The sequence below is a fragment of the Arachis hypogaea genome, chromosome 11, assembly GCF_003086295.3.
Source record: "Arachis hypogaea cultivar Tifrunner chromosome 11, arahy.Tifrunner.gnm2.J5K5, whole genome shotgun sequence".
Taxonomy (NCBI): domain Eukaryota; kingdom Viridiplantae; phylum Streptophyta; class Magnoliopsida; order Fabales; family Fabaceae; genus Arachis; species Arachis hypogaea.
This window is the reverse complement of record NC_092046.1, coordinates 1,843,151-1,862,896: the sequence shown is the minus strand read 5'-3', so window position 1 is coordinate 1,862,896 and position 19,746 is coordinate 1,843,151. Positions and strand designations below refer to the sequence as shown.

Below are 19,746 nucleotides of genomic sequence, written 5' to 3'. Positions count from 1 at the left end.
CTAAACCTCCATTGTGCATATTGTACAAATATTCCATTGGCTCCTCAAACTTTTTCTATTAATAATGGCTAATTAATGACTATAAATTACAAAATCTACTGTCCCTAACACTCCTCCTATATTTATATTGAGCATTAACTATCCAATGTTGATGCTAAATTTGAATTTTATTTTTATGGAATCAGACAATGCACAAATGTTACACCAGAACAGCTTGGTATCCAAGATCAGCCCCAACCAATGAAGGTAATTCAGAAGTGGTTTATTACTTATGAGTAATTGTTTTGAGTCAAAGCCAAAAACTATTCTCTTTTTCCCTTCCAATTACTCCCACACATCTAAAAAGCACAACATAAGTTCATTATAATAATATTGGTAAAGGCAGAATTAGAAACACCCTATACATTTCTTGGAAATTTCTTCCAAACAACCATGAAACAAGCTATTTGAAGTTTTGAACTCAATAAATTCAAAGATTCCAAAATTTACGAGGCAAGAAAAATATGGTGCAATTGAACAAGCAAGAAAGGTTATGGAGATTGGTAACCGTTGTTTCAGCTGTAATTGGATTAATCTGTTATGCTCTCAGCTCCTCCTTCAACCATCTCTTCGGCAACTGGAAACCATGGAAGATCATTTTCTACGCTCTCTTCAGTTTCATCACTTTCCTCGTCGCTCTTCTTGCAAAGGATTGGAAAAAGTCAAGAATTCTTAGATTCTTAGCACGAAAGTGGCAGCGCTTGAGAATTCTTCGGTTCAGATCTGTGACTACGTTCTTGGTTATGCTATGGACCACCGTCTTCTCCTTCTTCTCCGATAGAGCCACCGCTATGGTTGCAAAGCCAGATGCATATAGTGTGGTTTCTTCAGTTGCTTTTTCCACCATGTCACTTAGCTTATCGAGGAATGTCCCCTTTGTGTTCGAAGAACTCATGTACTTCTTCATTGGAATTTTCATAGCTCAAATGATGAAGATTAAGTTGCTGTTGGGATTTTCAGTTGGAACAGTTATTAGCTTTTGCTTTGTGATTCTCCATTCTCATGTAGATGCTCATGATCCAATAGAACGTGTTGGGATCCAAGATCCGCATCCTCAAGTGGCCATTGATGTAGAAAACCACGCAATCACTAACACTGCTGCTGCTCCTTCAACGGTTCAACAACGACCGGTGGCGACCGATGAGGATGAAGCTTCTCCATTCGACATCACGGCCACCAAAAATGCCTCGATTGATCGGCTCAAGCAGTGGAGGCAAGCGGCACTTGCGCTAAATGCTTCTCGCAGATTTGCTTACACCTTGGACTTGAAGAAAGAAGAGGAAAGGAAGCAAGTAATGAGAAAGATTCGAAATCATGCAGAAGCAATTAGGAATGCGCATCGTTTCAGAGCAGCCAGTGAAGCTGTACAACCCCTTCTGAACTCATCCGATGATGACGATGACGAAGAGGAGGAGGAGGAGGAAGATGAAGAAGAGAAGCTTCAGTGAGTGCAGCTTTTAGAGAGCATGTCTCTTTTTTCATGTAAATAAATGCATGTGTTGTTATCCAACTCTGAGTTATTCTAGCAGTTAACTTACTAATCCGATTAAGCAAATGTCTGAAGTTCGAATGTCGCTCTGTGCATTCAACAACTCTTTAGCCAGCAACAAACTCTTAAATAGACCTTACATTCACTCACAGCAGATTATAGTAATTATGAATGCAATTAATTGGGCTTACCATGTTACTACTTACTAAGCCTCTTTCTAGGATTAAACTACATCACATACATGCCAGATGTAGGTAGTTGTAGGTGCTTATTCTGATGAACATGGTTTTAAGATGTTCGTATCATATGATATCTACACTTATTTTATCAAATTTCACGATATTGATAAACTAAGGATAAACTCCAGAGAAAAATAAGAGGTTCTTCAAGGATATTCCAACATTTCAGTGTATCCAGTAACAATATTCTAGATGGCGGATCTAACATAAGAATAAGGCAAAGAAACTGGTTCACATATATACATACATGCACAAGTTATTTAGGTTTCATGACAACATTGACAAACCTAATATATTAGTCAAATCTGCAAACTCTGCCATGCAAGCTGACAAAGAAATGCCATCTTATTCTCTTCCACTTCTAATGACAATTGATTTCTCTACACACAAGAAACTGTTCCTTGCTGCTTCCTTCATTGATGATTATTATGAAATATTGACATATTCAGAGTCCCCAGCAGCTGAAAGCTATGCTGCTTCCTCACCATTGTACACCAACTTTTTTGTTCTTTTAAATCAATTAGCTTTGTACACCTTAAGATTGCCCTATGCAGTTGTTAGCATTCCCAACCCCCATTTATTATTGTGGCTAGGAACATATAAATAGCTAGCAAATGGTTAATCTTTTTCTAGTTTCTCGTCCCAATCGCCCTTTGGACTCTCCAATAAATCACCTGAGTAAGACCCGTCTGGTTGACGAATACATATATTCAAATTGCTGGACAGAAAATTCTCCTGGATGGTAAGAGAGAAACAATCAGAAAAACACTTGAAAAAAGCAATAATTGATCAATATATAAATTAAATCATTTCCAGTTCTAAAGTCTTAATGACTTTTCACAATCAAGTTTGCAAGACGTATGTATAAGTATAAGATCAGGATCAAAGTGTCCGGTCGGCTCGGCTCTATTAACAACTCTATTGTCGTCAGAAGTTACCTGATCATTCGTCTCTTGGCCCTCTGAATGGAAGAGAATTGGCCGACACCGCTTATCCTCATTCATTAAGCTTGAATTCTGAAAATGTGTCACAAGTGCAGACTTTCCTTGTATCCTTGCATATGCCAGTGAGGCAAATTTTTCGCTATTAAACTTCTCCCACTTCTTCCCATTAAATGCCTACATAGACTTTCATATTAATTTTTCTCTAGACCATGACAAGTTAAAATACTTGCAAATTACAAGAGATTACCAATTAAAAAACTTTTAACCTTGTATTTATATTTTCGTTGTTAAAAAGAAAAGAAATCAAATATTTCATATAGGCATGTGTTAAACAATGCACGTCACGTTAACAAATCCTTGCATCACAAACAATGCAGAAGAAAGTTAATTATTTAACAGACAAATAGAAGGTCATGGCATAGATTTTAAACCTCATAGAATGGAATGATGTGTGAAGGAGACACCATATTGATAAAGGCATAACCCACATTACACTTGTTCTGCAAGAAGAAATAGACAATAAGTCAACCTGGCCAAAAGACTCCATTATCGTTGATTAAAAAAATTATTGGATTCATATACCTTAAAATCAATTGGCAAGTAGAGAAAGTCATAAGCACCCCGGTGATTCTCATCAATTGCAGCAAGCAGCATCTTTGATGTGTACCTTAAACAATCACAATGAGCAAAACTCATTAATAACTGTTCGTATCAAATTGCTACAATAGCAAACACTTGACTAGGATACTTCTTTAATTGTTCTCACTTGTTAGGAATATTTTTAATCATTAAAGTCGTCCTTGTATCTTCACCACTGAGGATTTTATCAAGATCAAGTTGGTACAGCTTCTTTGAATCAATTGGGTTTCCACTATTCTCGGGTCGCCTACTTCGAGACAAGCCTTCAGTGTTAGTTGCTCCGGGTCCAGAATAAGAACTGCTTCCGAGAAGCAAAGAACCATGCCTAGGCAGTGACAGCATCCCGAAATTAGGTGAACCATTTTCAGCAGTATTTCCTGAAAGGCCAGCAGAACCACCTAAAGATGCATGACTGCTCCTGTTCATCATAAAACTCCTGTCACTGAGATTTAAATTCCCAAATCCAACTGGGCTCATTAAAGAAGCATCGGGTGATTCTGGGAAGTAGTTAAAATGCCTATCAAAATGAAGGCCAGATGGAGCAGATCCTATATGATGATGGGGCTGGGAACCAAGAAAAGAACTGCGATGACTTGAATATGGAAAACCCTGCCTTTGGCCACTAGAAGTAAATGGATGCCCCAAAGAAGACGAAGACCAACCAGATGTGGTTGAATGCTCAGTATAAGGAGTTGGGCTCCCCCAAAGAAATTGAGGGCCAGACAATGTTCCAATACTGGATGAGCTTGAACTTGATTCGCCAAAGGAAGATATAGGCCTAGGACTTGCATTCACTTTTTGCTCAGGGAAAGACATGGAATGCTGGAAAGCTGTTCCTTGCATTGATCCAGAGTTCACAAATATCTGATTTGCAGCCCTTCCGGGGTCCTTACCAATCGGCGCAATCTTGTTAGATGCATGTGGGGAAAGAATTGCAGCCAATCCAGAAAAATGGTTAGTATTGATAGGGCTGGTATGGCCCAAACCAGGCGACTTGCTAAACGAACCTAGTTGATTATGCTCAACTGGACTACCAAAATGTGCCCAGTTACCTAGCAAGACAATTGCGAGATATTTTAGCTTGTAATTGAAGGTGCTTTTCTAAAACGATATAGCTACAATGGCATTTGATTAATAAGACTGCAGTAAGAGTTGTTTACCGGGAGGAGAATTGGCCACAGGTGAACCTACTTGATGTCGAAAAGTTCGAGCTTCATCTTGCTCCAACTCTTGACTCAGTTGTTGCATCAAGCTAGCAAGAAATGCATCATTATGTTAGTCTTTAATAATTTATACTATGTAAATAATAAAATTTCCATTCACAAAAGATATAACAAATTGCTAACGAGTTAAAGCCAGCTTATCTGAGCAGTTAATTTAAGAGTAGAGTAGATTATTTCAAACATATTATCACATTTTATTTTGTAGTCAGTTAATTATCCAAAGTTTTTCTCCATGAAAACAACTTCAATTAACCAATCAAGCTGCTTGCAAGCAACTAGCTAACATCTCAAGGGAAAAATAGTAATATAACGTAATATGCATGGGTCTACCACTTTTGTTCAATCTTTCAACCATATGATTACTTTTCTACCGCATACATGAGAATAAATGAAACGGTTAACGAACAAACTTATGTCGGAAAAAGAAGAAGTTCTGAACAGCGAAAGATAAATTACAACTTACTTTCTACGTGCTCCGCCAGGGCGACTGGGTTCAAGTTTTATGCGTTTCCCAGCAATATCCCTTCGATTTAATGCTTTAAGAGCTGCTTCTGCCGCTCTAACATCATAAAACTCAATAAATTTATGGTGCCTCTTATGCGGTGTTTCCCTAATCTGAAATTTCATCACAGAAAATTACTACCAGCACTGGACAAACTTTAGGTAAAGACCAAGTAAATGCACAAATGAACAGGTAAACATATAAGCAATTAAGCTTTTACCTCCTTGACCTCTCCATAAGCACCAAAGATTAATCGAAGGTCCTCATTTGACACTGAAGGATCCAAATTGAATGCTACAAGGGTTCCTTGATTAATATCTTTCTCTGAGGGATTATCCTGAAATCAGCAGACGAAACACGTGTTACACAACTGTAATGTCAAGGATAATCATACCTTAAGATTTATGCTCTAAAATCAAACCTTGGGAATTGAAAAATGAATATCAAGTTTTCTTCTTCTCAAGGGCTTGTTTTGTAAGGCACGCATTGCAATGCGAGCATCTCGAATGTCATAGTAAGATATCATCACAAAGCCTCTATGCTTGCATGCAGTGTACAAAGTTCTGATATCCCCATATTGCTATCAAATAAGAAAGAAAGAATAAAGAATTATCACAAAATAAAACAAAGAAATACAAGATCTTCTGACGTTGTATGTAAATAAAAAATTAATAGTTAAAACATAAACTATTCAAACTCTAATCAGAATTTTCTCATAACAATTCTAACAGGTACATGCTCAAAAGGTCACTAAAAAAAAAAAAAGAAGTAAATCAAGCCTCTCCAAATAAACCCGCACCTCTCTGTTTCTAAGTCAGAAACTTCTGCTAATCTGCCTCCCATTTTGCACAAGTATAATTTTGGTAGGAGATGAAGGAAGCAGTTGAGGACAAAGATTAAAATGAGACAATTGGCTCATGTATTACTAAAGAAAAAGTATAATGATTGGCTTAATGCTCAACAACTCAATTAGTTATCTTAAGTCATAGATTGAGTATATATATGCAGCTAAAGAAGCATGGGCTGAATTACATAAACAATTATACTGAAGCATTAGGTAAATGTACAATACCTCAAATAAGGTCCGTAATTCAGAGTCCTCAACATTACTATTGATGTTTCGAACAAATAATGTCCTTGATGGATGCTCTCCATAAGGATGCTCACCAGCCACCGTTCCCATACCATTTGGGATTGAATAATGACCAATACCATTTGAAGCAACTCCATCTGAAATGCTTAGCTTTGACATGCCAACATTAAGACTCTCTTGGGGTTCAAAGTCCATTTCGAACCCCCCTCCACTGCCAAACAGATCATTATCATCCAAATCCTCCACTTGGCTTGGCAACCTACTAAGGTCGAAATCGTCCATTATCCCAGCTAAAAGCTCCTCTTCATCAGGAAGTATGTTTCCGACTATATTGGCTTCAAAATCTTCAAAAGGATCATTTTCCTCGTTCTCTTTGTCCACTTTATCTATTGTTAGCAAGTTATCATCAATAGGTTGGCCATAACGTTCAGAATCAGTCAAATTTACTGCATATCAACAACAAAATAGGACGAAGAAAAATGTTCTCAATAATTGCTCCAAATTGTTCCAATTTATGATACCAAAATCATAATCTCAAGCTTACACTTCTCATGTGGAAGAACAGGTAGTGAGCTGGAAAACAAGCTAACATCATTAGAAGCATGAAATACATTACTCTTGTGCGGTATTCCCCAAGCACTGCTTTCCACCTTTTTCGGAACATTAAGTGAAGAAGTCTTAAATGAGCCTACAAAATCAGCAAGAAAACTTATTTCATAATCATTCTCTACAGATGAGTGTATGTATAACTAGAGGGTCAATTTGGTACTGTAATTAGTTAATACAGAGGTAAAAAACTCCATATATTAGATTCACAAATAACCTAACCAAAGAAGTTTTCACATTTATTTTTACCCGATATAACAAACTCACCCTAACTATAAAGTACAAAATATGAAGAGGAAGTACCTGCAACACCATGGGAGGACAAAGAATCCCTATAATGTGTCTCCATTTTCAGCTACTGCCTAGAAAACATAGTGAGATGAATGAAAAGGAGTAGACTTCTTAATATCAATGTTTTGATAAAAGTTGCCACAACCATGTAAGTGTGTACCATAATTTAGTCTTTCAAATACAGGCAGAGGTCTTTTCGTAGTTCTAATCTATCTTACATAATTTTGGTTTTCCTTAAGAGCCCCAAGGGAAAGGTAAGAAGCAATAATTTGGATACCATATAATCACTATTATATCTACCAAGTTGAATTAACCAGCAATCATATTCAAGCATTCTGTTGGACAAAATAGTCCTACTTTGGAATGCATAACACAGAAGGAATAATTATTATTAGCCAAGCAAAGATTATTCCTTGGTTGGATCAGTCACATGTTACGAAAAACAGAACACAATAGCAAGTCAATTGTAACACTTTCCTCCTACCCGTTAAAATATTCTTTCTGTCCTTTAAGCTTTCAAACAATAAAACTCGTACCCTTTTATCTTTCCCTATAAAAGAATCATCAAATAAAGACGCCCACACCAGTACACCACTAACCTTTTTCTAGTTCCAATCCCATTCATGTTATCCAAATCATTTCAAACAAGCTCTCAATAATTGTGCCTAGGTAAAACTTTTAGACTAACCAGAACACAAAGCAACAGATTCTATATCTATTAGCACATATAGGAAGGTAACAAACACAACAGAGATCACAGAAAAGATGCTTTGAAAATTTAGCAGCCAAATTATTCCCAAATTGACAAAGGACCATACAATCAAATTAGTTCCAAAATCCAAACACAGTCTACCATCAACCTTAATCACAAGATCACCAGCATAGTAGCCATAAACGCACAACATTAAATACCAGTAAAGATAAACAAATAACAGATATTAGAAATAAATATTCAGCAGATCATGCATTGCAAAACCAAGTTAAGACTACACCCTACAATCTACATAGTCAACTTATGGTCAAAAAACAAAAATTGCACAGTCAAAATTCTTCAACTTGACCCCAAAAAAATTAAAAATAAATAATAAAAAAACTACAGTTACTCTCAAATTATGCCCCCACCACCACTAAGCCCCAAACTATAGTAACACAGTTCGTCATCATCAGAAAAAGCTTATGCACCAAAGCTAACCGATCAAACACAAAAACAACTTCAAAAAGGGGAAGAAAAAAAAGGCGCAAAATTTGAGTCAACTATATACTTAAAAATCATAAAAACAGAGAAATTTTGTCTTTTTACTATTCGTTAAAAAAAGAAAAAAGGTGAAGGTACATGAGAACTAAGGAAAAATTAAAAAAAAAAATTAATAAAAGAAGAAAGAAAGTACCTTTTTGTTGAAAAAGAAGAAAAAAGAGAGAATATTGTTGTGCTAGAAGGTTTTTTTGGATTAGGAATGTTATTGAGAGTGGTGCTTGTTGTTTGAATGAAGAAGAAAGAGTTCGTGTTGATCACGGAAGATTGAAGGGAAGAGAAGTGAAGTGAAGTGAAGAGAAAGAGTTTCCGTAGAAGCAGAGAAATTTCATCCTTATACTCTTCTACTTCCTCCTCTATCGCCGGGAAAGTAGAGAGCGAAGGAAATCAGCAGTGAGAGAAAATTTTCCCGGAAAATCAGTGAGAAAAAGGAACGAAAAAGAAAAGAAAAAGAGAAGAAAGAAAAAGAAAAAGGAAAAGGAAAAGAAATAAACAGAAAGGAAAATGATTGGAGGTAAGAAAAGACAAAATTAACAAAGTAAGCAGTTCTTAATATATTTAATTTAATGAGATAATAAATAAATAAAAATCTTTGTAAAATATAATATATTTCGGAATTCGGATAATTTTATAATTTTAAGAAACCATGGTGCCAAGCAAAAATGTTTTTTTTCCACCCTTATTAAATTTGATGCATTTTTAGAATTTCAATTTCTGACCTTTTAATTAAGTTATTGGCCATCAAATTACACCTACATTATTATCTAATCTATATTATATTATTAATTTATTATTCACCATTAAATCGCTAACAATAAAGTTATAGGGTGAATTGGAAGAGATTTTTGAAAAAAAAATATAAAGGTTTTTTTTTGTGACTTATATATATATATATATATATATATATATATATATATATATATATATAGACTACTTATTATTGGAAGAGATTTTTGAAAAAAAAATATATAGACTACTTAAAAAAATATAAAGGTTACTTATACTAAACGATTACTTATTATTGATAATCACTACTCATTAATATTTTTTATTTTCTTCAGTGTTTTGTTTTTGTTTGAAAATTATATTGACTTCTGACAAATTCTAATACAGGAATGATACTCTTTTTTTTGGGTTGAATAGAATTTTCAGTCTTTAATTTTAAATATTATAAATTCACTCACAACATACTCACATATATAATATTTAAGGATTTTATCCATGTTGATTTTTTTTTTTTCACATTATATCTCAGTTCAATAGAATAAAAGTTAATCCATTGTAAATCAAAATTCTATTTAAAAGGTTTTTTTGTCTTAGCTTTGTTTAAGAATTTGTTACTGAGTAATATTATTAGTAGTTTTTTTTTTTTTTTTTGTCAGTGGATTGGACACAACCCCCAATCTTAGGTACACAATACACACTCATACATTTCTCACATACTTACCAATTTTTTCTTCTTGCAACTTTGAAATGAAAAGGGAGCGAAATGCCGTATGAGCTATGGCTCATTGGCAATATTATTAGTGGTTTGAGTGCTTTGCAACTGTTTTCAATTTTTTTGCATTCCTTTTTTTATAGTAACAACCAGATTGGATTAGTGATGGCCCAATTAAATTGTTATGTGCATTGCCTAAAATCAACAACAGAGAAGCCCATTTTAACATCAGCGCAAGGCCCAAAAAGAAGATGGGATAATAGATAAGTGTATAGTCTTCTGACCAAAAAAGAATAGACAAGTGTATAGTCTTGGACTTAAACAACGGGACCTTCATACTTTTGGATCCTGGCAGTTTTATCTTTACCTATGAGGTAAAAAAACATTGTAACCTATCATCAAAAAAAAAAAAACAACTTAAGTTGGTCGGTAGTTAATTAGTTCATTCGTTCACTTAAATAAGTGTTAGAATTTAAATTTCATCTTGTATATGTAATAACTCATTGGTAAATGATAAACTTTTAAATTAAATTTAGATTTGTGACAAATTAATCATTGACTTACCAGACAAGGAAACACTTGAAAAAAAAATTGCAATAGGAAATTCAATTTAGTAGTTTGCAACTCTTATTATACTCTATCATCTTCACAATTCCATACATAATATCATTGACATTAAATAATGAAAAAGCTGGATTCATAACTAGTTGTCACTTTAATAACAATCACATAATTATGTAATTTTCTTTTCCTTTTCCTACATTGAGGATAAAGTTGATTTGAAAGGGTAAGTACCAAATTATTCTATTAGGCTTAGGCTCATTAAATGGTCATTTTAATTAGTTAGGTTTTAGTACTGTAAATAAACTATTTATTTGTAATCTATGTGTGAATAATCAATTTATCACTTTATACAAGATTTAACAATTTATGAATTATAAAATTATTTTTAACCCTCACTTTTTAGAGAATTTAATATATCTATAGTTAATAATTTGAGATAAAATTATCATTTTAAAAAAATTTGCTGATATTAGTAGTAAAATAATTGGTTGCTAGTCGAATTCTCTATGACATAACATACCTATTTTTAATTAAAAAAAAAGTGTTATTCTTAATAATTAAGTATCTCAAAAAAAGTTTAACCAATTTTCCTTATTTTTACTACTCTAATATATAAAAAAGAAGTGTTCTAAGATAGCGTTTGTTTTGAGGTACTGAAGACTGAGAGACTGAAATTCAGTATTATATTTGTTGGTTCAGAGATTGGTACTAAAATTTCTGTCTCTGTCTCCAAAATTTTAGTATTTCAGTACCTCCAAGAAATGGGGATACAGGAGACTGAAATTTTTAGAGATGGAGACTGAAACTTTAATAATATTTTATACATAAAATACTTTCATTTCAATTAATTAATTCCAATTTTATCCTTTGTACAAATTAAATTAGAATTTCATTCTTGTTTCAATTTCTGTCTCCCATTTTACACTAAACAGAATATTGAAATTTATTTTGATTTTTGTCTCTTATTCTCTATCTCTCAGTCTCAGTTTTTACGTCTCTGTCTCTCCACTAAACACGCTACCTAAGTGAACTTTTTTTTTATTGAATTAGTGAAGGAATTGAACTCAACATCTTTATTTCCCCACAAGATTATTATATAATATAGTTTACTAGTTAAAATCCTCATCATCTACCAATAATCTAAAAGAAGTGGGTACCATTTCACTTTTGAAAGTGTGATTCACTTTCCTTGATTGTCTCATATTATTGGCACATATATATGTTGGGGTTGGAACGTTATCATGTATTCTTGTGCAAGCATCGTAATTGTAAAGGTAGGTTAAAGTATACATATCATTATTATTATTATTATGGCAAATGGCCAATTATGAATTTATCAAACTAGTTATATTATGCACGTTATGATATAGAAAAAGGTAACATCATAAATAATAAAGTTATGTATATCCCGTGGATAATGAAACTTGTACTATGAGCTAGAAATTGCTAGATATATATTATGGAACCTAATTCATCCACTCATATTATCGAAAAATGGAGCATTTATTTTGGTGATGTGTTTTTTTTTTTTATTTATTATTCATTGAACTTCTAGCAATGTGTGTAAGCCACAAACTTTGGTGATATATATGTATATACCTTTTAGGAGTTATGATTTATGAATGATATAGACTTGTTTATTTCAAATATCTTTTTCACACAATGAAAGCTTTAATTTTTCTTTAATATGCACTAATAAAATATAAACCTTAAGGTGATATTGATTGGTATCATGATATATTATGGGCCCTTTATTTATTTGGATTCAATTAAAGAAAATTCGGATGTATAGGATATTTTTTTCAAATGACATATGAGCTTTGAATTTTTTGTGTATCCGGCTATTGATTTTGTTGGAGAATATAATTAATTTAGCATGGCTACAATTACAAAGAATTACTAAAATTTTAATGAATTTTAAATAAATTAAATTTAATTTACTAACTTATTAGTTGTGTAAAGGTGTCAGACTTAAAGAAGAAGATTAAGGAGAGAAGAATTGGAGAGTAAAGAAGAAGTGAGAGTAGAGTAGTTCTGTTGTTTGTAATTGGAATTGTGAGAATGATAAAGTTGAGTTTCTGGTAAGTTCAACAAGAGTACTTATAGCACAGCTATCACATATTGTGAACCACACGTGCTTAACTGATTGAGCTAACAGAAATCTAACCAACTGGGCTAACTAAGCTAACTAACTATGTGAGTTGTGAGCTAACTAAGCTAACTAAACTGAGGTAGCTAACTGACTTTTACTTTCTCAGCTTACTCTATTATGACCCCTGCTAATCAACTTTCCTTCTGATGCTTTGGGCTTGCCAGACTTATTAAGCTCTTTAGTTAGCTTGCTGTCATGACTCCTGCTATTACTGTTGCTGTCTTTGTTCTGTGCTTTCTCACACTGGTATGAATTCATTTCTCCCTTTGAACCTTCTTCTTTAAGTCTGACAGAAAGAGGTTTGTACTGCTCCAAGTCTTCTACCATCAATTTTGTTCTTGATTCCAAAAAGGCAGCACTTGGCAATGGTTTTGTCAACACATCAGCCAATTGCACAGTTTCAGGGACATGAGTGACTTGAATAACCTTTTTGGTGACATAGTCTCGAACAAAATGCAAGTCAGTTTCAAAATGTTTTTATTTTGAGTGCAAGATTGGGTTTGCTGCCAGCAACACTGAACTGAGATTGTCACAGTATATTGAAGGAGATGTTTAAAGTGGAATTTTTAGTTCAACCATGAGATTCTTTATCCAGATCAGCTTAACAACCAGGTCTGCCATAGCTCTATACTCAGCTTCGGTGCTGGACCTTGCAACAGCACTTTGCTTCTTTGAGCTCCACGACACCAAATTTCTTTCAAGAAAGACACAAAACCCTCCAGTTGATTTTCTATCATCTGGATCACCTCCCCAATTCAAGTCACTATATGCTGCAATGTTGTGAATGCTTGTTCTGTGTAGATGCAATCCGAAACTTGATGTGCCACTGACATATCTCAACACCCTCTTTACCAACTTCCAATGGTCATCTAGGGGTGTGTGCATAAACTGTGACAGTCTGCCTACACAATAAGACAGCTCTGGACAAGTGACTGTGAGGTACTACAAGCTCCCCACAACTGACCTGTAAAGCTTCGGGTTGTGAAAGGATGAACCACCAAAGGCAGAAAATTTAATTGAGGATGGGAGCAGTGTATGGCAGGGTTTACAGTTTTTCATTTCTGTCTTTTTAAGTAAGTCTTTAACATACTTTTCTTGAGACAGGACTAGACCACCAGCATTAGTCTTAGTTACCTGAATCCCAAGGAAGTAGTGCAAATCACCTAAATCCTTAAGTGCAAATTTGTGATTTAGCTGCTGAATCACTTGGCCAATTGCTTCTTTAAAGTCCCCTATGATTATTATATCATTGACATACACAAACACAAATAGTGTAGAGTTTTGTTTGAACCTGACAAAGACAAACACATCAGATTTTGTAGCACTGAATCCAACACTGTAGAAAGCTTGTGATACCAGGCCCTTGGTGCCTACTTCAAGCTATAGAGTGCCTTCGTGAGTTTGCAAACTAAATGACCATCTCTTAGTTCATAGCCTCTTGGTTGCCTCATGTATACATCTTCGGTTAGATCACCATGCAAGAATGCATTATTCACGTCAAGCTGTCTGACCTCCCAATTTTTGCACAAAGCCAAGGTAAGCACAATTCGAATCGAGGTGGATTTGACAACAGGGCTGTATGTCTCAGTGAAGTCAAAGCCTGGCCTTTGTGAAAAGCCCTAGGCCACCAAACGGGCTTTGTATTTCTAGAGGCTGCCATCAGAGTTATACTTACTCGGAACACCCACCTGTTGCCTACTACTTCTCTCCCTTGTGGTAAGGGAACTAGCTTCCAAGTATAATTTTGGATTAGAGCATTGTACTCTGTATCCATGGCAGCCTTCCAGGCTGGACTTGTTAGAGCATTTTTTATTGACCTTGGTTCAACATGAGCAGAGAAGACCTTGGGCATAAACACTCCATTTTTACTCCTCGTGACCATAGGATGAATATTCAAAGGTGCAGACAGGGGTTCATTTTCTAGGGGAAGGAAAATTTCAAGATCTGAAATAGGGATTGGGATTGGTGTAGCTGATGGTGCTGATGGCACAGGGAAAGAAGAGGTGGGATTAGGTATCTGTGTATTTGTAGTGAATGAAGGACTAGGACTAGAGTTGAGAGTGTGGTGAGGTGAGGTTGGTACTGGTGGGGAAGTGGGGTTGCTTACTCTAGGCTGAATAGAAAATGGTGTATGGGAGGGATTATTAGAGCTGTTTGGGAAATTGTTGTTTGAGGCTAATGTTGGAACTGTAGGAATTCTTAGAAGTGGAATGGTTGGTGCTGATTGAGATTGGGGTAGAGAACTTCCTTCTTGTGACTGTGAGAGTTTAAACTTGCCATTTTTGAAAGGGAACTGGTGCTCATCAAACACCACATTACTTGAGATCACCACTTTTCCTTGTTCAGTAAGGCACTTGAAGCCTTTGTGGAGTGTGTTGTAGCCCAAGAAGACACGGAGAGCTGATCTGAACTCCAATTTGTGCCTATTGTAAGGCCTCAAATGTGGAAAACACTGACAGACAAACACCTTGAGGCCTGTGTAGTCAAATTGCTTTGCAAACAGCTTTTCAAAAGGAGATTGATCTTGTAGCACTTGAGTTGGCAGCCTTTTTATTAAGTATACAGCAGCTAGAAAGGCTTCTCCCCAATATTTTGTTGGCATTCCAGCCCCTGCAAGCATTGCAAGGCCCTTCTCCACCACATGTCTGTGCTTTCTCTCAGCACTATCGTTCTGTTGGTGTTCATGTTTGCAGAAAAACCTGTGAATTATTCCTTGTGCCTGCAGATCCTTGGCTAAACTTACATATTCAGCAGCATTGTTAGATTGAAGCATCTTAATTCTAGTGTTAAATTGCAATTCAACTATATGTTGGAATATTTAAAAACTGATTTTACTTGAGACCGAGTTTTAATGAGATACAACCAGGTATATTTACTATAAGCATCAATGAAGCTCACAAAGTAATAGTTGCCATTCAAATCAGAAATAGGAGTAGCGCCCCAGACATTTGTGTAGACTAGTTGTAGAGGAGCAGTATAGACAGAATTAGAGGGAGGATAAGGAAGACAGTAAGATTTTCCAATACAGCATGACTCACAAGGGTTTTTATTAGAAGAAGCAACAGTGTTACATGACTTTAGAACAGAAGTAACAACATTATTAAAAGGGTGGCCTAGTCTATTGTGCCAAAGGAGAAATTGGTTATCTGCTATGGACACAGTTGATACGCAGTTGAGTTACTTGATGGAGTGAAGTTAAGGAACTTGTACATTCTCTTTTAACCTCTCCATGTATGACAATCTGTTTAGTTGCCTGAGATTTTACACAGTAGCTATTAGAATAAAATTCAAAGTAAACATCATTGTCACAATAGAATTTGTACACAATTACCAAATTCTTTGTGATATCAGGAACATGAAGTAGTTTGTGTAGCAAGAAGTTTTTGTTACTCAAATCAGTTTTAAAATAAGAGTTTCCAACAAGGTTAATGTGCAAACCTGATCCATTCCCTACGATCACTTGATCCGTGCCTTCATAGTTTTCTTTCTCAATCAAATTTTGATGGTCTGAGGTCATGTGATGTGTAGCACCCGAATTTGGATACCAGTTTTGATCTTGCAAGGTTGCTGGTGTGGCTAACACATTGCTCAGATTGGCTTGTACTTCTTGCAGTGGTTGTGCACTCGATTTGTTGTACTGTGTTCTTGAATCATCATTCCTCTCATACCTGTACCAACATGTCTTGGCAGTGTGTCCAAGCTTATCACACACTTGGCAAACAAGTCTTGCATTATTGAACATTCTTGAGCCTCCACTGTTATTGTTGAACCTTGAGTCATAATAGGACTGAGCATCATATCTTGAGTTGTTGCTTGAGCTGCTGCCACTGAAATTGTTCCCTCCTTGAGATCTTGAATTGTAATATTGTGCATCGAATTGTCCACCATTTTCATTGCTAAAATTGTTGCTACCATCAGTTCTTGAATTGTAGCTATTTGGACCAAACTGTCCACTTTCATTATAGAAGCCTCTGCCACCTCTCATGTTTTTGCCACCACCTCAAAAACAACCTCTAAATCCACCTCTTGTATTGACATTCTGTGAGTATCCTTGTGTGTTATGTGCTATATTTGCCTGTATAAATGAATCTGATTTTCTAAACCTCTCCAACATGCTTTCATGAGTTAATAAGAGCGATTCCAACTCTCCAACAGTGATGCTTACTGGTCTTGCAACCACAGAAGTGATTACCGTGCCATATTCCTCAGTAAGCCATTCAAGATCGCATTAACATGATCACTCTCCCGCATTGGTTCTCCTACCAAAGCTAAGACATCAATTGTCCCTTTTAAAGCTAACACATACTCATTTACTGAGTTGCCTATCTTGATCGTGCTCAATTTATTCTTTAATTGAATTATCTTTGCTCTAATTTGTGAAGAAAAGTGGTCATCTAACCTTTTTCAGACCTCATGTGAGTAGACACAGCCAACCATCCGATTTGTGAAGGGTTTAGTCATCGAAGCAAGAAGCCAAGACTTTAACAATGCATCTTGTCTTTTCCAAATTGTAAATTCTGATGTTATTCGTCCAGATCCATCAAGCCGTTGAGGAATTTCTTCTCCTGTGATGTGATGAAGCAGATTGTGACATTCGATTGTGGACTCCACTTGATCTTTCCACTGTAGGAAGTTATCATCATCAAGCTTCATAGAAATCGACGACAAGGTGAAGCTTGGCACTGCAGTCACTTGATTCACCGTAGACTCTGTTGTTGATGAGCTATCCGCCATTGAAGTTGAATGCAAACTCTGATACCATGTAAAGATATCAGACTTAAAGAATAAGATTAAAGAGAGGAGAATTGAAGAGTAAAAAAGGAGTGAGAGCAGAATAATTTTATTATTTGTAATTGGAATTGTGAAAATGATAAAATTGAGTTTCTAGTAAATTCAACAAGAGTACTTATAGCAAAGCTATCACATATTGTGAACCACATGTGTTTAACTGACTGAACTAACAAAAATCTAATTAATTGGACTAACTAAGTTAACTAATTATGTGAGTTGTGAGTTAATTAAGCTAACTAAATTGAGCTAGCTAACTAAATTTTACTTTTTCAGCTTACTCTATCAAGTTGCACCATTACTTTATAGCGGTAGCATGAAATTTTTTTTTTTTTAAACACTTTTAAAACTAAATGAGTTTGGTGATTTGTAATTCTCAATTCTATATATAAAATAGTTTGGTATCATTTTTGTTCCCCTTCCATAGTTCCATGTATATAGCTTTAGATATTAGGATCTACCAATTTGCAAATGCCCAAATCTTAGCATAGTTTTTACTTTTTTTTTTTTTTTTTGACATAAAGCATAGATATATGGTATATGTATATATAGATAGATAGATAGATATAGATACAAGGTTTGGATTGAATGGAGGGCCAACAAAATAACTCAAAAAGCGCTTAGCCACACCATATGGGGACTGAAAAGATATTTTGAAAGTGAAATGTGGTACACGTAATAGTTTCATCCTTATTTTTAATGATATTTGTACATTATTATTATTATTATTATTATTATTATTATTATTATTATTATTATTATTATTATTAATCAATGCCAATAGGCAGTAGGCAGTAGGCAGTAGGCAGTAGCCAGTAGCTTTAGCTTGCTACTCATCAAACCATAATTTATTAATTTCCCCCACTTTTAACTAAAATATATATATATATATATATATATATATATATATTGTGATTTTTATCTTAAAATAATTAATACAAAATAAAAATATTTTTTTATATCATAAAAAAATATATAAAAAATTACATAAACATCATTTTTCTTTTAATTAAAATAAAAATTTAAATACAGTTATTTTTATGTGAAATAGTTAATAATTAAAAATTATTAAATAATAATTTAATTAAATATATTAAATTATGTAACAATTTTTAATTATTACTTTTATATATAAAAAATTTAACGTGAATTTTTTTAATTAATTATATGATAATATTAATTAAAAAAGAGGTAGAATCTCCGGTGGTACCACAAACTTTTACATATAGACAAAAATGAAATGATAAGATCATGATAAGTGAATAACACAATAAGGTGATAACATTACACTGAAACAAGGTACAATTACTCCAAACATTTTGGCACTGCCACGTGGGCCACCTAACTATCACGGTTAACCTCTATAAACTTGCCACGTGTTGTACAATCCCGGTCCCACGTCACACTAAAATTTTTTTGTTCACAAATTTGTAATTCACAGATGGGACAGGAAATTCCAAACCAAAAAAAAAAAAATGCTAGTAAGGTATTGTTAATATATTTCTCTTTTACAAAGGTTGGTTTTAAAACTTTTACAAAAAATATTTAAAATATTTTTATGTTAATGATATTCTTTATGATTCTAAATTAATTAATAGACAACAAAACTAAGTCAATTCCCACAATGAGTATATGTTTAAATTCAACTCAACACTTTAGTCTTAAACTTTGATTATGCTTATGATAATAAAGCACATTGAATATTAATTAAACAAATGAATTTTACTCCAAAAGTTTATTTAATATTTAATAAATTAACTTAAATGATCAATTAACAATGTATCATAATTGAATATGTTCTTTATTATTAAAAGTAAAACTACAATTATTTCCACTTAATTATATAACACACACAAATTCCCAGACACACTGATAATAACATGAGGAAAATGGAGTGCAAAACTCCAAATTAAATGGACCTGAATATTTAAAAGTTTAATTTAATTTTTGCATTTTAATTTTCGTCTGCATTCCTTTTTTTACAAATGTACAACTCTTTTCATCTTAATTATGCAATTTAACCTTCTAAATTTCATCAATTTATTTGAAACAACTCATCAAGAGGAGTCATATATGCTCTTTAAAATAAAAAACATTCAAGGAAAAATGTAAAATATACTCTTATATATTTTTTAAAATAATTTATATGCAATTCATTTAAATTGGTCAAATAATTAATTTATTTAAGGGAGCCACTTAGATAAAGACGCTAAAAACGATTTTTTATAAAGATATTTTTTAATAATTAAAATTTAACATATATAATCAATTAAATCGTGTTATTTTTGTAAAAATTAAGCTAGACAAATTGATTTGACCGAAAAATAGTGAATCAAATATTGAATTGGTCTAAATTAATATCATTTTTTTATAGAAAATAACTACAATATCCTATTATAAAAAATTACTAAAATACTTCTATTATATATATTAATTTTGAGAATCCTAAATTTTAGTCATTTATTTTTCTATCGTAGGGTTTGGGCT

General features: G+C 33.8%; 1 protein-coding gene across 2 annotated transcripts; it reads right to left on the bottom strand.

The window, feature by feature from the left end:
* Positions 1-1,894: 1,894 nt before the first annotated feature.
* On the bottom strand, positions 1,895-8,847 carry LOC112719801 (protein MEI2-like 2). 2 transcript variants are annotated; one of them, XM_025770502.3, is made up of 13 exons: positions 8,454-8,847; positions 7,078-7,136; positions 6,713-6,856; positions 6,148-6,614; positions 5,497-5,655; positions 5,296-5,412; positions 5,037-5,188; positions 4,511-4,602; positions 3,478-4,402; positions 3,294-3,378; positions 3,143-3,211; positions 2,706-2,885; positions 1,895-2,502 (listed from the first exon to the last, which is right to left on the bottom strand). In XM_025770502.3, the coding sequence occupies exons 2-13, from the start codon at positions 7,121-7,123 to the stop codon at positions 2,386-2,388; spliced, it is 2,553 nt and encodes an 850-aa protein (XP_025626287.1). In that variant the 5' UTR covers positions 7,124-7,136; positions 8,454-8,847; the 3' UTR covers positions 1,895-2,385. The 2 variants fall into 2 exon arrangements, with proteins under 2 accessions (XP_025626287.1, XP_025626288.1); XM_025770503.3 differs by having other exon boundaries at positions 7,078-7,132; positions 8,454-8,795.
* Between the last annotated feature and the right edge of the window lie 10,899 nt (positions 8,848-19,746).